Source organism: Pteropus vampyrus, unplaced genomic scaffold (genome assembly GCF_000151845.1).
Source record: "Pteropus vampyrus isolate Shadow unplaced genomic scaffold, Pvam_2.0 Scaffold3, whole genome shotgun sequence".
NCBI lineage: Eukaryota > Metazoa > Chordata > Mammalia > Chiroptera > Pteropodidae > Pteropus > Pteropus vampyrus.
The window spans coordinates 14,973,749-14,992,011 of record NW_011888784.1 but is presented as its reverse complement, the minus strand read 5'-3'; the positions used below and the strand labels follow the sequence as shown (position 1 = coordinate 14,992,011).

Genomic DNA, 18,263 nt, shown 5'->3' with positions numbered 1-18,263 from the left:
CATGGCATGTTAGGAACCAGACCACACAGCAATAAGTGAGCAGTGGTTGAGCGAGCGAAGCTTCATCTGCATTTGCAGCCGCTCCCCAGCACTAGCATCATCGCCTCAGCTCCACCTCACATCGTCAGGCATTAGAATCTCATAGTAGCACCAGTCGGTCCCTGGTGCCAGAAAGGTTGGGGACCACTGCCTTAAAGGATCTACTGAGATACTGTGTGATTTTTTGAGATGGTGGGGATGCTTGGCTTCTAGAACCTTTGCAGCTAAAAGCCAGATTTCTTAGCCATATGTTTCAAAATCTAAAGATATTATAAAATATAAGGTCACTTATGATTTTACAAATGCCCTAGGCCTACTAGTAGATTTTTATTATTTTTTGGATTCTGATTGGGACTGAGCAGGTCACAGCCACCCAATTATTAGTTGAGAGTTGAGAGTGTTCTTTTCGCGTTAATTGAAGTTGTTCCGTGAAAGGAAGCCAGATACCATTAGACAGGACATCCTGTGATTCCCTTAGTTTACCATGGCCAAGGACGTGACTTTTTTTTTTTTTAATAAGATGATTGCTTGCTTCCTTTACTGTTAACAAGGGAGCCCAGAACTGATGATGTCCATTTGGCTTTAATGACTCTAACTAGTGAACATCTAACTTCCTCCCCCTCGCTCCCCCCGCCCCGCGAAAAATTACCTGAAGAATTATAAGAAACTTCTAGTCTTATTCTTTCCCAAACCCAAGGGTCTTACCATGTATCTGCCCCTCTGTTATCTGTGTACCTGATTAAATTTGAGCAGGGCTCAGTTCTTACCCACTTTTTACTCAAATGCTCAGTTTCTGCACTTCCTTTTGAAAATTACAGTGTTATTACACTGATGATAGTAATGTTTTAACTTTTGATCTATAACAAGGCAGTAGATAAGAGAGCAGAGAGGTACTACAAATTAAGTGTGTGTGTGTGTGTGTGTGTGTGTGAGAGAGAGAGAGAGAGAGAGAGAGAGAGAGAGAGAGAGAGAGAGAGAGAATGTGCACGTATTGGTTTTTGTCAAGGGTTGTTGAGTACTTCTGATGCAAAAGTCTCAGTCTCTTCTTTATTTTTCATTCCAGTAAATAAATGGTAGGTGAGGCTGTTGGTTTAAAAAAGAAAAAAACTCTTCTTCCAATCCAATATACAAGGAAGATAGGACTGGTATCTGGTTGCCCAAATAAGAGTACTAGAAAACTAGGTAAGGAGAAAGAAGGATGAACTCCACTGTGGGGTGGAATTATAGAAAGATAGAGGGAAATTCATTCGCTGGCCAAAATGAATCATTTCAGCTGGGAAAGGAAGTTTTGGGGACAATGGCTTGGAGAACTGGTGACGAAATAGTGCTCCTAGTTTGGATAGTGTTTCCCTAGTTTGGAGAGCTACATCAATTTGGCCGAACGTTACTAATCTTAGTTCAGCTAGAGCAACAACCGAAATTTCCATTTCCTGTTCTCATAATGTGCAGCCATCTTGTATGTAATTTGCAGTATGTTCTCTGGGGTTGGGGTATGGGTTTATGTGGAAGCTGATCAGTACCTTGTCCACTAAGCTACTATTTAAGAAGTTTAATGTTACAATTACACTGTTACATTTTGAAATTGGCCATTTTGTGGCAGAGTCTGTTAAGGAAAGAATTAAGTGTAGATGGCACCAAGAGGTAGAGTCAAATTCACAAATTTTAAACCTGGCCTGCACTTCACTCATCCTTTTAGGCTTAATTTTATTTTCAGTTCCATTTCAAAATGTTCTCATGAGTTTAAAAATGAATTTTACCGTAGTGAAAATACAGACCTTTAGATAGGCAGCAATCTCTTAAGAGTGGGATACCAGGAGATTTATTTATTATTAAAGTAATAGATTTTTCTAAACACGTAGTCAAGATATGAACCTGAAGTCTTTTATTAGTGTTGAAAAAAGTTCTAAGCAGTAATTAACTTGATCTCTTTTCATTTTGACTAAAGTACCACAAAAACAAACTGAGAGACTTAGTAGTAACTGGAAGTGTAAAATATGGTGATTCCTAAAATATTAGCATGGCTTATATGTTACAGCTGGCAGGTTTTTGAGCCAAAAATCATTCCCAGTAGTAAACTGAGTTTACAAGTCACCCAAATCTCTACATTTCAGGCTCTTCTTCAGAGAGAATGCTAACAATGACCAAATCATCTTGGTTAAATTGAAAATGTAAAATGAGGCCTTGGTAGAACTAAAAAAGGAAAATGGCTTTACCAAAGACCACAGTTGTGGCCTCATTCGGAGTTCTTTATTCTTCCTACTCACTGTTATGACATAAGAAAGACCGAGAACAGAAGGGGACTTGGTTGAGAGCAACAATCCTCGAATCAATCCTAGGTCAAAATCCCAGCTCTTCCACTTAATAATTGTGACTGCACAGGTGTCTCTATCCTTTCCCACATAATTGCATAAAAGCAGTAGCCATCACATAGCTTTGTTGTGAAGACCAAATGAGAAAAATGCATGTTAACTCCTTATTCCTGTGAAGTAAAGGATATGCAAAGCGGCGAGTCACATGTGCCCAGGTTTATCCATCGTGTTGATGGTAACTGTGGAAGCCCACACCCCTCACTCCTAGATCAGTGCTCTCATGAAGTTGAAATACAGCTGGTGAGCTTTTCATACAGTGTTGGAGACATGGTGAATGGCACATTTTTCTACCTCTGGTTTTTAGACGTAGAACACAAAGTTCTTTAATCCACTCAACTCTAACTTATCCCCTCCTAACCATCTCACTTAGCACTAGAGACACATATCGGCAATTGCTTACATGGTATAATTTCAGGGACCCTGTGAACTTCCCCTCCCCACAAAACTCTCCCACGTATGCATTCATTTGGCCTTTATTTATTGTGCACCCACTAATGTGCCGAGCACCGCCATCGACCCAGGAGGTACAGCAGTAAACAAAATATATTCTGTAAAAGACCTGCTCCCATACAGCTGACTTTATAGGGACAGGAGGTAGTAAACAGACAATAAACAAATGAGATAATTCCAGACCGTGTTAGTATCACCAACGGTGTGATGTGTGAGTAACTGGAGGAGACCACTTCAGAGGGTGGTCAGGGAGCACTTGCTGAGGACTTGACATTTGAGCCCATCCTGAAGCATGAGAAGCAGTTAACAGTGCCAAGTGCCCAGTGCTGGGAACAACCTCTTCCTTTGCATGAGGCTTTGAGCCCCGATTATTCCTAAGAATTAACCCTGAAATTGTCATCCTTCATTTTTTTTTTATTTTTTTATTTTTTTTATTATGAGAAGGTTTGTTCCCCTCCAATGGATTTCTTTTTGGAAAGGAATGGATCTTCAGGAGAAAAAACATAGGGCAGAGAGGTATAGAATAGAAAATAAATACAAATGTAAGTCGTTTTGCTAATTATTTTATAACCACAACACATGAATGCAGAGAATGCCCTGTACAAAACAACACAAAGGTTTAAGATCAAGGTGCTCCTTTAGGCAAGGCTGCAGATTTCAGTCTCTGGTATTTGGAATTTAGGCTGCAGTCCTTGTTTTGGGATGGATCACTCGGTGTGTAGCATAGTCCATGCTTTTAACCAGATTTAAACAGAAAAATGGCCACTTGGCCCAGGTGGAAGTAGATGAAGTGTTTGGTTTCATGTGTCACATAAATACCAAAGTCCCTCCCCACAGTGCAGTGCCAGGTGGGGTTGTACTTCTTGTCAAACTCCTTAATATGGGATGCAGTGTCCTTCACTGTTATATTTCTCCAATGCCCAAGTAGCACATCCACCGAGTCCTGTTGCATCTCCTCCGATATATCGACATTTTTGATCACCGCCTTTCGGTCGCACGTGGTTGCAGTGGGGCAGGGGGTGGCTGGGGGAGGGGCTGTCGAGGCTCAGACCCAGCGAGAGATGCCGTCGCCACTGAAGCCGTGATGCATCTCATGAGAAGGTTTAGAAAACATAAACAACCGAAGATGCTAAGTTCCTAAGGAACCAGCACCACCGAGAGCACAAGATAACCCAGAACCAGGAGGCGGGGAGCGCTCCCAACAAAGTGTGCCCACCACAGGACTTCGCCTACTGGTGGCACGTGCATTCAGCTGCTACATTTCTGCTATATTTTATGCACGCTCGGTTTTATGCAGGGTGGATTAACAACTGAGCATGACCACTCTTCATGGTGGCAGCAGCACTCAGGCCCTGAAAGGTCGACCTAGGGTCTTGTGGGGCTGGGGGCAGGTTTAGGGCCTCACTAGAAATGACTTGGGATCATGGGAGAGAGCTAAGGTCAGGGTGAGAGGGAACAGGGCCAAGTAGGGCTGGGAAAGTAAACAGAAGGCATATGGTCAAGAAGGAGCCAAGTTGTGGGGGGGCACTGAGCGAAATTGGTGCCCGAGGAGACCGAGGAGACCAGCCAAGCCCTGTGGCATGGGAATGAGCTCTGGGTCATCGAAATTATTTTCAGAGCATGGATACCAAGCCACTCACTGTTTGAAACAGATGGACATTTAGGCAAATATAATCAACTATAATCAGCTACATTTCTGACCATAAGAAGAAACGTATGCCCTTTGTGTGTGTGTGTGTGTGTGTTTGTGTTTATGACCTTAGCTTTTTGTTCTTGCATTATATGCAGCTAAGTTTTATTCAAATTAGTGAACATTATGAACGCCACAAAGAACTTTTTTAGAATTCCAAAATTTCTTCATTTCTTGGATAAGAGCCAAGTTTCCAAGTCATTTCAGGGCCATCATTACATCGTTGTTAATTTTGAGTTTTAAAAAACCAAAACCTCTATGTGCTGTTTTGAAAGTTGCATTTCTGTTGCATTTACTTACAATGTTCTGGGTAGTCAAAGCAAGCCACCTACTGAATAATACCTGTTGGGGTTAATATAGATAATGACAAAGCTATTAAAATGGAAGTAGATTTTCAAGCCTTCTTATGGAATCTCCTTTTGCAGGCAGTTGGAGAAATTTGTGTTTTAATCATATTCTATTTTTTTAAGTAGTTCTTGTAATACTTGGTGATATGTCAAAAAAAAAAGAGTGCCATATTTCTATTTTAAAGTGTAAGTTAATGGTAAAATTGACGGGCACTCTGAAAGAGTATTATTTTCTGTTCATTCTTTCTGAGAGGTAGCAGTTATTAGCTGGAGTTGAGACTTCTGATTGTCACACTTAACTAGAACTTTGTGCCCATATTAAAAGCATGACCATCAAGCAGCGAATGCTAATGAAGAGCACATTAATAATTGCAATGGTAGGCTGCCTAGAAAACACCTGGAATACAGAGCAAGCAACTTTGCCCTCTGATAAAACTCATGTTTTATCCAATGTTTGTTTAACCAGCTTAGTATTAAAGTTCTTTACACTGGTTTTCTTCACTAGCTCTAAACTGCGAATAGCCTAATTTTGAGAAAATAAGTTATAGTAGTTCAATATCCGTGCCTCAATAAAATATGCGTATTTTATAATTGTGGACATGTCTTGCTGTTTCTCCACCATCCTTGTATAAGTCAGTACTGCATTCAGACCCCTACGAGGGCCTTCAACTCATTCGTGGCAGCTCTCCAGGGAGGGTCATGCCTGGAGGAGTTAGTCTTGATTGTCTAATCCCTTAACAGTGTCATAGAGCCCTACAGAAATAAAACAGATGCACATCTGCCCACAGTGGCTCAAGACCGCTGCAATTAACTAAAAACAATAAATGACTTCCTAAATTCCCATCGCAGCCAAAAATCCATGCAGGCATCAATTTTTCCACAAATTCAATGGAAGCTTTAAAACCCAATTTTAAATGAAACAATATAGTTTCTGTAATGTCTCTCTAGAGAGATTTCATCTTGTCAAGGTTTGTCTTTCAAAGATACCCTCTCTGACTCCTACTTCACTCCATCCTGGTCCTTCTCCTCAAACAAATACAGTCTCCCTGCCTCCACATTTCAGGTCACCAATAAAGAGAAAGTGATGAACCAAGAATTATCTGGAGATATTCTTTCCTTGGTTAAATGTTGAAATGCTACCCTTTGAGGTATTGAATCTAGAGAATTAATTACGCACAGCTGAAAAGTGAGGAAGTTTCTGGTTCAGGAGACACATTGACACTTGATGCCCAGTTCATTATTAGGGTCTGCCACAGGAGACTGCACATCAGCCTTTTGTTAGGGAGATAGGACTGGGAGGCACTCAGGCAGAATCTCTTGGTGGTGGTGTGAGGTTTTTCAGAGGAAAACACAGTTAAGTGAATGTCTTCTGTGGGACAACCTCTTCATCCCTCCTCAGGTTGATGACATATATTCTAGTGCAGAAGTAGTGGTCTTTGAAAACAACTTTGGGATTTCTTCTTTTGACTCGGTATTTGCAATGTGGGATATAAATGTAAAAATATTTTTCTTCAAAATATTTACAGGTTATTTCAGAAAGATGTTGCTTATAAGAGGAGGACATATTGTTATATCAGTGATTGGCTAAATCTGTTTTTACACTCTATTATAATGTTTTTGGATACTTAGAAGTATTTGCAAAATGGCTATTTCCATTAGAATGACAAAATTCTTCTGACTAAAAAGCCATGTTTACAATGCATCTCCCTTTACCTGGTATGTAAGAACAGGCCAACCTTGAGAATCCTAAAAACTTGAACCAAAGATCACCCCGTGAGATGGGGGTTAAAGGTGAGGCCTTGACCGGGACCAAGCATACATCCAACGGTTGGTAAACAGAGGTGTTCTTGTGGCTCACAGGCATTGCTCCCACCTTGGCACGTATGGAGATGTGATACCAACAGTGGCTTCTGAGGCACTTTGAAAGGAACTAACACCTAGTCAGTGAGACAGGGCTTCCTATGAAGCACTGATGTCCTTAAACATTACTTAAGAAACCATTTGGGTTATAGATTATTATAAGGGTTTCAGAAATTTGTATGTGCCAAAGTTCAAAGAAATAAGTTCCTGAGGTAAAAAGAAAAATACCATATTCTTTGTACCTCTTTCCTAGTCTGTTCTTTGTTTTCATTCATGTGAAACTGGGTGAAGGATGAATTGCATGTATTTATCTATCTTAGACTACTGGAGATGGAGTACTTCTCCCAGTAATGGGGGAACATGATGAACATAGAAATTGTTACAAGAGAGAAGAAAAACAGTCATCACTATAGATATAGTTATTGTCAGTGTAAAATGTGTGAATGGAGTATATTTGCATGGGGCAGGTAGAATTTTCAGAATATTTTATACTGAAAGTGAAATTTCCAGTGGCATATGGACTCTTTAGGGAGTGTTAAAGCAGGTAACAAGACAGGAAGGGCTTTTAAAGGTTCCGCTTCAAAATGGGTTTGGGGTGAATATAAGCCAAACGAAGCCTCCTTACAGAGCTGCAGACAATAGTCAACCACTTACAGAGAGCTCTTCTTCTGCAGATGGTCGTATCTAAACTTGGGAAGCCTGGCAAACTCAAACGTTAGTTGCGAAAAATCAAAATAGGTTCCACATGCCTCATTCCCAAAATTAATTTCTCAAACCCCGCTCACATCCACACACCCAAAACAAGACCAGAGCCAGTATCCTAGGACACCTGGCCTGTCTTGAGCCTTGCCGGGGAGGGAGAAAAATACTGCATTTTCCTCCAAAAGGAGTAATCAAAGTGTGAAGGGAGGAAATGAGGAAAAGTGGCCTCCTCACCCACGCCAAACACACACACTTCTCTCTGTCTCTCTGTCTCTCTCTGTCTCTCTCTCTCTGTCTCTCTGTCTCTGTCTCTCTGTCTCTCTCTTTCTCTCTCTCTCTCTCTCTCTCTCTCTCTCTCTCTCTCTCTCTCTCTCAATCTCTCTCTTTCAGGCCTGTGATCTGTTTGTAAGGGTTAAGGTGGAGCAGACAGACAAAATTAATTACATAAATAATTTCATTTAATGGCCACACATAATGCTAGCTATGACATTTTATATATTTGTTGAATTTTGAAGAGACACTTTTCTGGAATAATTCACGCACCTTGCCAAATCTGTTCTTAGGGAAAATTGTAGAATATTTTGTAATTGATTTTGGAGTCCATGGCTGGTAAGGTGGTAGAATTCATATTTTGGTTTCCACAATTCAGGACTTACCAAGCCTTTATCAGTGCTTTCCTCAGTAGGCTAACTCAGGGTCTCGCATAGTCGCATAAAATTCCTTTTGTTTCAGTAAGCAGACGTGCAGTTTCTAATCTTTATGGCTGAGTCACTGCTGCAAAGCCTAAACTTGCCAGACCTCTCTCCTTACCACTACCACCAAATGCTGAAGACAGGGTAAAATGGGGGCAAAATCAACACATTGGCCCTCAGGCTGAGGCTGTCCTTTTTGTGAAGTCACGTGTGTCAGTGGTCACTATCCACTGACAAGCCAGAAACATGACTTTGCCTGTGGGAGGTATGAAGGGATTTTTGTTTTTGTCTTTTTCTTTCTCCTGTTTGCAAAAAGTACATTGCCAGCTTCCCAGAAAGGCGTTCAGACATTCACAAAAACAGTGTGTAAATATACTGTGATTATTGCTTTATGCTCGAATAGAGGTAATGAATGCAAATGCATTTCAAAATAAATGTGAAATGCCATATCTCAGTATCATAACCCAGAGACTCTAATATAGGTTTTAGTGCCTTGCTTATCTACGGCTGTCAGTGCAGTTTTTCTTACCAGGCTTTAAACACGTGGTGATCTGGTTAAGATTCTGACTGAAAGCCACAAATTAAGGGACAGTGCTTCGGCTTCCTTCTTTTATAAGGATGACACAGAGAGAAAAGCTTACGTCCCAGGGACCAGATGGCAGGTCATGTAAGAATAAACTGTTGTTTCTGTGTGAAAGACATGCTGAAAATCTAAACAGGAGAATAAACACTGCACGGTACATTGGCTCATCATTCTGTAGCATATGATGTTACTTTACCTTTCTTAATCATTTATTTTTCTTGACTGAATCTTGGGAAATTATTCAAATTAAATCTTTCAAAAGGACAAGGAATTCACATTTGTCAGGGAAGAATATAATTCCTGCCATGCTTCCTTCACAAGATTCTTTCAAGGATCAAAATAGGAGTATGGAGTCACTTTAAAATGATAGAGAATTTCCTCGATGTACACACAGCATTTCTGAAGAATAGACAAGGGCAGGTACTTTTACTTTTATACTGTAAGATAAGTTGACACTCAAGAAAATAGAATGAATTCTTAGGATTTTAGCGGGTGTCCACAGAAGAACTAAGACTATTAAATACTGTCTTATCAGCCCTGAGTGTAATATTTGGACAAATATAAATTTTCTTCTGTAACTATTTAGCCACCTGGATAACTTAAGTTTGAATATATTGGAGTTGCACCTGTAGAAAAAGTGGGAGCTGAAGGAATTGGGAAGAGAACGAATGGCTGGCAGAGCAGGAATAAAATTGTTTTTTCCACTTTGGTTGCCCCCTGACTTCCTAGAGGTTAGGAAGAACACTTTCCTTCTGCAGAGAGGGAATCTGGATCCAAAACTCTCTCACCTAAAATCAGAAGGCATCATCAACAAAAGGAGTAAAAAAAACAACCACAGGTGACATGAATTTATGGTATCTCGGTGAAATTTGGAGTTGGAAGATAGAGTGGTGAGCCTAGTAACTAACTGGAATTTTTCCAAAGCAAAAATCAGGTGCTATTTTATTGTTCACATGGTCATCTTAATGAGCTCCTTGAAAGCAGATAGTGAGCTGTCTTTGTGAGCTACAGGCCCGTTAAGATGTGGAAAGACTACTGTCCTTAGGCAAACATTTTTAGTAAAGACCCAGAGAGTGATTCATTGACAGAACCTGCAGCAAATGACTTGCTTCCTTGTACTCTTGGATTTTTAAAAGCTGTCATAACTCTTTTACCTGTCCTTTTTTTGTTCCCTTCTTTCTGTTATGTAACTACAGAATATTTTTACTCACTTAGAGATGGTTTATCTTTTTAAAGCACATAACTGATTGTATCTCCTGCATTATGTTTAGTTTTCTTTTTAAATCATCTGGAGCAAAAATTTTATCCCAATTTGGTTTGGTGCCATCTAGCACAATTCTGGGCCTCATACCTCATCCTTCACTGATTCATTGCCTGGTAAAGCTTTTCTGCACTGCCTGAAAAAGAAACCATTAGAAAAGTGTATCAGCTGCTATAGGTTATGCCTGTATATGAAAATTACATCAAACAGTCCACAATATTTTAAATATTGAATTACTTATCTTTTAAGATTTTATATAATTTGTATAGTTGATTGAAAAATTTGGGTATTAAAAGTCAGTGGTTTTGTATAATAAATGCTAGACTAAAGAAAACAAGTTAGCAACTGAAATGTCCATCAACAGATGATTGGATAAAGAAGTTTTGGTTCATATATACAATGCAATGTTACTCGGCCATAAGAAAAAATGAATGAAATCCTACCATTTTCAACGTTATGGATGGACCTAGAGGTTATAGTGCTGAGCTAAACAAGTCAGACAGAGAAAGATAAATACCACATGATTTCACTTATATGTGGAATCTAAGGGACGAAAGGAACAAACTAAACGAAAACAGCACGATACAGAGGATAGTAATGGTGTCTGCAAGAGGGGAGGAGGGTTGGGAGGCTGGGAGGAAAAGGTGAAGGGATGAAGCATAAATCAGTAGTTACAAAATAGTACAGCATAGGGAATATAGTCAATAGTATTGTAATGGCTGTGTGTAGAGCCAATATGGGTGCTAGAGTAATCGAGGGAATCACTTCATAAACTGTATAAATGTCTAACCAATGTACTGTATACCTGAAACTAACAAAATAAATTTTAAAAAATAATAAAAATAAATAATTAACTAAAGTTACTAAGTCATAAAATGACAGTATATCATTTAGATTGATGGAGGTAACATCTAAGAAAAAGAGGGTAAGTTTTTAAAAAGGCAAGGACAAGAGGTTGTTATTTATTATAATTTTTTCTGTTCTATTTTTTTTTACCATTTTATATTAATAAAATAAAAATTGATGTTAAAAAAACAGAAGTTATTAACCAACAAATAAACAGCCTATGATAATGTAGAAAAGCAGTAATTACGGTCACATTATGAGATGCCAGTACAATGATTTTTTTCAGATCTTCCGTGAAGAGAATTTAGAGATGAGGGTGTTTTCAAAGATAGATTAATGGATAGTTATAAATAAATAAAATTTTCTTTTAACACTATAAGTAGAAAGCCGATTTTTGTTGCTTTGTTTAGACTTAATAAGGACCCTGAACACCGCTATTCCATAAATACATAGATTTTTGTGTAAAACCTGTAAATCTATGAAACTTGTAAATCTATGAAACCATAGACTTTTTTCTGTCATATATAGTCATGCTTAAAAATATTATCTCTAAATACCATTTGCCACCGAAAGGACTAAAGAACCCTTGGAGAAATAAATGACTAGTTTTCGGTCTAAAGCAGGAAAAGTACAAGCTGAACCTGGAACACTTTGTCATACCAGAGAGCAAGGGCATTGTTGAAGACCAGGACCTTGTCAAAAGAACTCAGAGCCCATCTTAAGTGAGCTCTCTGCAAGCTTATATCAATAAGGATATAAGTTGCAGTGGATTGAGTTCATAATTATACTTCAAAAATAAAACTCTGTTGGTCATGTTTGGAAAATATTAAGGAACTACCTCTTTAGTTTGAAAACTGGTAAAAGGGAAAGAGTCAGGCATCTATCCTGCCTGCCTTAAATGATTGGTGCCTCAGAAGGGAAAATTTCTCTTTATAGAATTATCCCAGCTAACAAATCAAGAACAAATAATAGAATACCACTTTGAAGTCTCTAAAGAATTGTCAGATCTAGGCATATGCCACCAAAGACTAACAAATGGCAAAAGGAGTCAATCAAATATATTGTGCCTCCTGGTGTATGTTTACCACATGAAGTGGCCTTGCCCGCCACCCACAATTAGAACTTGATTGGATCAAGCCTCTAGCTTGAATTACCAGTGTGTGGGAATACAAGGGACAGAGGAATATGTTAAATCACACCAATGGGATGCAGTGAGCAAAATCCAGACTTTGGAAACTCTACAAGATAACCCAGTTCCTTTAATAATAACACAAAAATTGCAAGGGAAATTTTAGAAATGGAGAAGGAACCAAGATAAAATAAACTTAAAAGTACATATGAACCTTATTTGAATCCAGATTCAAACAAACTGAAACAAAATTATAAAACATTATATATTTGATGATATTAAGAAATTGTTTTTATTTTTAGGTGTGGTAATACTTTTATAGTTTTTTTTCCTGTCCTTTTAGAGACATACTGAAATACAGGTGAAATGATGTGATGCTTGGCATTTACTTCAAAATAATCTGGCTGAGGGGAGGGAGTGTTTGTTGATGAATGTATAAAAATGAAACAAGATTGTCCAAGTATTGATAAGCATTGAAGCCAAGGAGTAAACACAACCGATTTGTTGTTTTCTTCTCTCTCATTTTGCATGTATCAGAAAATTTCCAAAATGAAAGTACACACACACACACACACACACACACACACACACACACACACATATACACAGTGATGTATATACCATGTACATGATATATGGTATGATATGTATACCATACATGGTGATGATAGAGTGGAGTGAAGGGGAGGGTGGTAGAGGAAGATATCAAGGAGTGGAATACATGAGGCTTTTCTCATAGAGCTTGGCGAGGTGAGCAGCCATTGGAGGGTTTTGAACTAAGGAGGAAAGGATCTGATTTGTGCCAATAGGATCACTGTTCCTCTTGTGTTGAGACCAGGGGGTGGGGGCAAGGATGCAAGATGGGAGAGCATGAAGAGACCAGGTGAGAACTGATAGAAGTTTGGATCAGGGTAGCAGCCTCTGAAAATACTTTGTAAAAGCAAAGCAAATAAGATTTGCTGATGGATTGGACATAGTGGTGAGGGAAATTAAAGAGACAAGAATAATAGTGTTTTAGCCTGAGTAACTGGATACAGTGGAGCTGCCATTTACATATCCAAAGCTGAACAGATCGCTGTTTGCAAGCAATGAAAGTTCTGTGAAATCATGTGAAATCATGTATATAGCTAAAAGATTACTCTAGTGTGCACTGTTAGAGACCCGATAATGTGTTAAAACCACACATAGACTTAAAGACAAAAGTGAGACTAAATTGCAGGATAAATTAGGAATTCAGAAACTGAAGAACATTTGAGCCCAGTTGAGGGAGGTGTGAAATGATACTGTGTGAACAATGTATGAAATTTAATCATATCATGGCAAATGTGTAGAACAGAAAGAGAAAAGAAGGAGGGCTTACACAAGAGGACTTTTTAAAAAATCCTGAGTTCTGCCTGGGATCCTGACTTTGAATAGGTGTCTTTTGTTTCTGAGATAATTTTTTCCCTGTAGGTCAATAAACTTGTTTGTTTGTTTTCTAGCTGGGGAATGGCAGTCAATGTGTATTCTACCTCGATAACCCAAGAGACTATGAGCAGACATGACATCATTGCATGGGTTAATGACATAGTATCTTTAAACTACACGAAAGTGGAACAGCTTTGTTCAGGTAAGAGATTATCTTTTAAGTATTTACCTAAATGTTTACTGTCTACTTTGTGGAATGTGATTTTATGAAGCACAGATGGTATATTTGGGGTAGGAAAAAATTTGTATCAGTATCAATATATAATTAAAGGGGGAAGACTCAGGTATAACTAAAGAATTATGGAGGGAATCTTTATGAGCATCTAAGAGCATAGAGCCATCTTGACACGTATTATGAACAGCCTCGCTTGAGCTCTCGAGCTCTGTAATGCCTCCTAACAGGTCTTCCAGGCTCTACTCTATCATCCCATCAGCCACCATACCTCTCTTGCTAAAATATAGATCGTGTCTTTTAACTCTTATCCTTAAACCTTCAGGGCTCCACGTTGTTATTCCTATAGGATAAAATTCAAACTCTTCTACATCTCTAGTAAGGTCATTTCTGTTCTAGCTCCAACCCATCTCCTCAAATTCATTGTCCTCATCACTCTCCTCTGTATCTCAGTCCCATAAAACACTCATTGTTCCTTCCCTTTTGCATCCCATAGTTTTTGCCATGCCCTCTTTGCTGAGAAGGGCTTTCTTTTTCATTTATGGTAAAGCCCCATTGACACTTCAAAATCTGACTCAGTTGTTGCTCCTTCTGTAAAGGGTTCCCCAGCCTCCCAGGATCTTTTTTCCCCAAAACATTGTGCCCACCCTTGCGGAATAAGTTGCAACACTGCGTTAGAAGGTCTAACTTCCCTGAAGTCACCAAGCATCCTTGAAGACAGGACTGTATTTATTTTTAAATGCCCGCGATGACACCATGCCTGGTATAAAGTAGATCTGTAAGGAATGCATATTGAGTTAAACTTGTTTAAAAAGTAGAAAGTTTCAACTTCTATGATAAAGTAGAGACATGTTATAAAAATGTGCCACTAGTAAAGTAATTCATTCATAGGTTAGTATATTTATCAAAGAAATAAATAGTCTTCCTTTGAAAACAGGAAGTGTTTTCTTCTTGTGAACTAATAGGTAAGAGATTTCCTCTTTGGCTCTCACATGGAAATGTGTTAGAAAATAGAAAATATTACTGAAATGTATTCAAGTGAATTTCCATGAGGCATAATAGATACAAAGGAATCATCAGGCTTATCCCGTGCAGTGGTTTTAGGTGTTCTGCTCTCTTTCCCAGTGAGTTACATGTAAGAAGATTTCAGGAGTGCACTCAGAATTTGGAAAGCCCCCAGCAGTCACTCTCGGATATGCCTGACTGCAGTGCCCACCAGTGAATGAATATACTCTCCCTTTGCCAGGTCTGGATTTGATCAGAGTAGACTCAAGAACTAACTTGCAACACTATTGACCCCTCTTCTCCCATGATCATTTTTCCCATGAGGAAAGACAGTGAGGTTGGCCAGAACCTAGGCATTGCCTCACCTACCCTCTCTGTGCCCAGGTCTCGAACATGAAATCCTCTGGTTTGTGAGGTCAGTAGTGGGTGCTAACTAATCAGTTCTTTGCTCTTCATTACAAGCTAGAGAAAAGCTGATAAACTATGATGATATAAATTGTGAGGTCTACATTGTTGGCCTACTGGAATGGCTTTAACAGTTAGCGTCAGAAACAACCCTTGTTGCAGCTTATTCAACTTCATATCTTCACTCAATCAAATTTTAATTGTGCTGTTCTTGCTGTGTGTTCTGGAGCTTTCTAATATTTTATTTTTAATTTGCTCCCAAAAAAACCCTAAAAACAAGTTTCTCTGTTAATTAGCAATCCCTTTGTTAATAGCACATACCACTTTGTATTGTAGTTAATGTTTATCTTGACCACAAAGTGGATGTATGTACATGTGGATAAGGAGGATGGGTTTGGTTATCAAGAAAAAGAGACACAGGATGGAAGAGGCTAAGGAAAAGAGTCATAGGAAAAATTCCCAGTCACGGTTCTTAAAAGCTAAAGGAATCTGTGGAGATTCCTATGCAATACACTTGAAGAGTTTTTGCTAGCAAACAAAATGAGAGCAAATCAGAGGTTTTTTAGATACAGTAATAAATTTTTATGAGTAATATACATAATTCCTTTGCATATCTTTCAAATTTCTCACAAAATTTTAAGCAGCATTTGAAAAGGATTCTTGTGCATTGGTGTGCCTTTTGCAACCATTCATAGCTGCATCACTCTCAAGTGTGGCATGATGACACCTCTGGAAAAATTTTGATCACTGCCGAACAGATCATTTCCATCAGGATAACTCACTGACTATCTAAGGTTATGAGGTGGATAGTTCAGAAGAATAAAGGTTAGATTCCTTTCTGCTCTGAAACACGTATTTTGGCTGGGATAAAAAACATGTTAATCTCCATAGTAGAGAGGGGGTCTTTTATTTTAGGCAAAGGTTTCTTCAAAGTATAAACTGTGGACCATATGCATTTATAATCTCCTGGAGAGCTGCTTGAAAATGCAGATTCTAAGGCTCCTTGACCTTTTAAATCAATTTCAGGGGTATAAAGCCCAAAATCTGCATAACAAGCACCCCAGCTGTTTTTTTTTTTGCTGCTGCCAGGTTTGCAGTACATTTTCAAGAAACCCCAAACCACTAAAAGTATAGTTAAATTATCCAAAAACCTATCTGGCACAGTTTCCTTATGCATAATTTAGTCTGCGACTTTTCTCTTGTCTTTAGCAGTGACATTTAGCCAGGGAATGCTATCTTTCTGTTTATTTATTTATGAATTTATTGTTCCAGAAGGCATTTAAGGCAGCCAGGACAGTGCTGTTAGAATAAGAACAAAACTGAACATTGTTGTCCTAAGCGAAGTACCCTCATTATACTTATAAGTAGTCAAATTTCTTGGATAATATTTTTTCTTCAACTTTCATTGTAATCCCTTTAGATTAAAATGTGTATAATTTTATTTTAGTAGTATGCTGTGGAAAAACATACACAAAATATCTTCACATAATTAAACTTATTTTCTTGTTCAGTAAAATTATTTCTTACTCTCTTTCCTAAAGACTTATGCTCTCATCCTGGCAGTCCCCTTTTGGCATTTCTTCCCCCCCTCCCCCCCATTTGCATTATTTCCTTTTTTTTTTTTTATTTCCAGCTAAGCGATCTCCCTCTAGCTAATATTAAAACTAATTCAGCTTGTATTTAGCTCATAAAAAGCTGAAATACTGTTTGACATTTGCGTTCCATTTTCTTCAGGATTTTCTGCCTTTATATAACATCTCATTTGTTTTTATGTGAGCATTTTAAAAGCTCTTTAAGGCAAAAATGGTGTGAGAAGGTATAACACTTGGAAATACATTGCAGTAAATGATAAAACAATGAAATGACTCACTCTTAACTCCTTTCATTTTATTCCAAGGATGTAACCTTATGAAAATTTTCTTTGAATAGTAAATGTGGGTCATGTAATCATGTGTGTATTTGGTTTGCATTCATTTCATTTCTTGTGAAAAGCAAATTCAAACAAGAAAAAATGGACTGTGTAAATGGTTATCAATGGATCTGAATACTATCTTATAATACGACAGTATGACAGTATACTGCTTACCTAAATCTCTTTTGAAAATGAATATTTGTAGATTTCCCATAGTGGAATGGGGAGGTTGAACCACATAAACTATCAGATTGGTTCTGCTTAAAAATATTTTATATTTTAGTTCGATTGTTTATAAAATTTTCAAGGCTTTTTGCAGAGCGAGGAGATGTTTTGTGTTTACTTTAGTACCAGCTCAAACCAGTTTCCTAGGTATTTTATAAGATATTCAAGAGGGGGAATGGGCAGCTAGGTGGTAAAAATCCCTAAATTCAGGTTAAGTAAGTTGAAATACTGTTTTGGACATGATAGAAAAGATAGTGGGTTATGTGAAGAGAAAGAACAAAAAGAAATAGAGTAAGAAAAGTATGATGGGAATAGAAGAAAAGTATCACTCCCTTTTCTTCTTCACCCCTCATCCCTGCCCCAACATAGCAAATCTTCTTTGAAACTTTTCCCGATTTCGATTTTTCTGGGTCCCAGCCCTCTCTCTTAGGCTGGGATCTAAACAGCAGAGTCACTGGGCCCACTGCTTGGTCACTGCAAGCACTTGGCCACCTGAGCACCTAACCGCCATACCTCAAAAGGCAACTGCAGCCTCTCTCCTTCCCACTCACTCCACAGGCCAAGCAAACAGCCGACTTCTTACAGATGCTGAGATAAAATCTATGTGTCACGTACGCGCTATGCTGATCAACAGCTCAGTTGTTTTCCTGAGCATTTTAGTATTTTAATGAAATGTCATTCAAATTAAACCATTTTTTTAGATGGAAAGTTTAGATATTTTGTTGACTCTCTTTAAAAAAAAAAAAAAGACAAAATGGTCAGGATCTGATTCCATTTCAATTTGTGCTTTTCAAAATTGTTTCAAGCTTTGTGTTAGATCAAGTTTCTGGTATTTTCTTCTTCCAGGAAAACTTCTGAATCTGGCTGATCATATGGTAGTCATTGTAGTCACGTTTACAATTGCGGGTCCTTGATGGCTCCCTGAAAGGGTCTAGGCTTTACAGTAATTAAGGTCCACAAAGGTGTGGCTGTCAGCCTTACTGGGGACCTGTAGTTACAAGGGCACTGAGCCCAGCAGAGCAGTCTCGTCACCATTTTTTATTGCAATATGGGCCTGTTAAATAGGCCACTCCCATCCTAGTGTGCTGTCCTTATGCCTTCTTTTTTCT

The 18,263-nt window shown here is 38.5% G+C and overlaps 2 protein-coding genes across 6 annotated transcripts in view; one reads left to right on the top strand and one right to left on the bottom strand.

Moving 5' to 3' along the window:
• The window catches only part of MAPRE2 (microtubule associated protein RP/EB family member 2), a 136,155-nt gene that overhangs the window by 64,412 nt on the left and 53,480 nt on the right, over positions 1 to 18,263 (top strand). For 4 of the 5 annotated variants that reach the window (XM_023531682.1, XM_023531670.1, XM_011361711.2 and 1 more), the window contains one exon: positions 13,450 to 13,577. The exons of the other annotated variant lie outside the window; for it this stretch is intronic. In XM_023531682.1, coding sequence (XP_023387450.1) covers positions 13,457 to 13,577 — 121 coding nt within the window. In that variant the 5' untranslated portion in view covers positions 13,450 to 13,456. The remainder of the gene's footprint in view (positions 1 to 13,449; positions 13,578 to 18,263) is intronic. 5 annotated transcript variants of the gene reach the window in all.
• LOC105293568 (dynein light chain 1, cytoplasmic-like) lies at positions 3,461 to 3,903 on the bottom strand (the record flags this gene model as incomplete). Its single annotated transcript, XM_023531693.1, has 1 exon — positions 3,461 to 3,903. A coding segment is annotated over one exon (309 nt), but the record flags the coding sequence as incomplete, so codon positions are not given.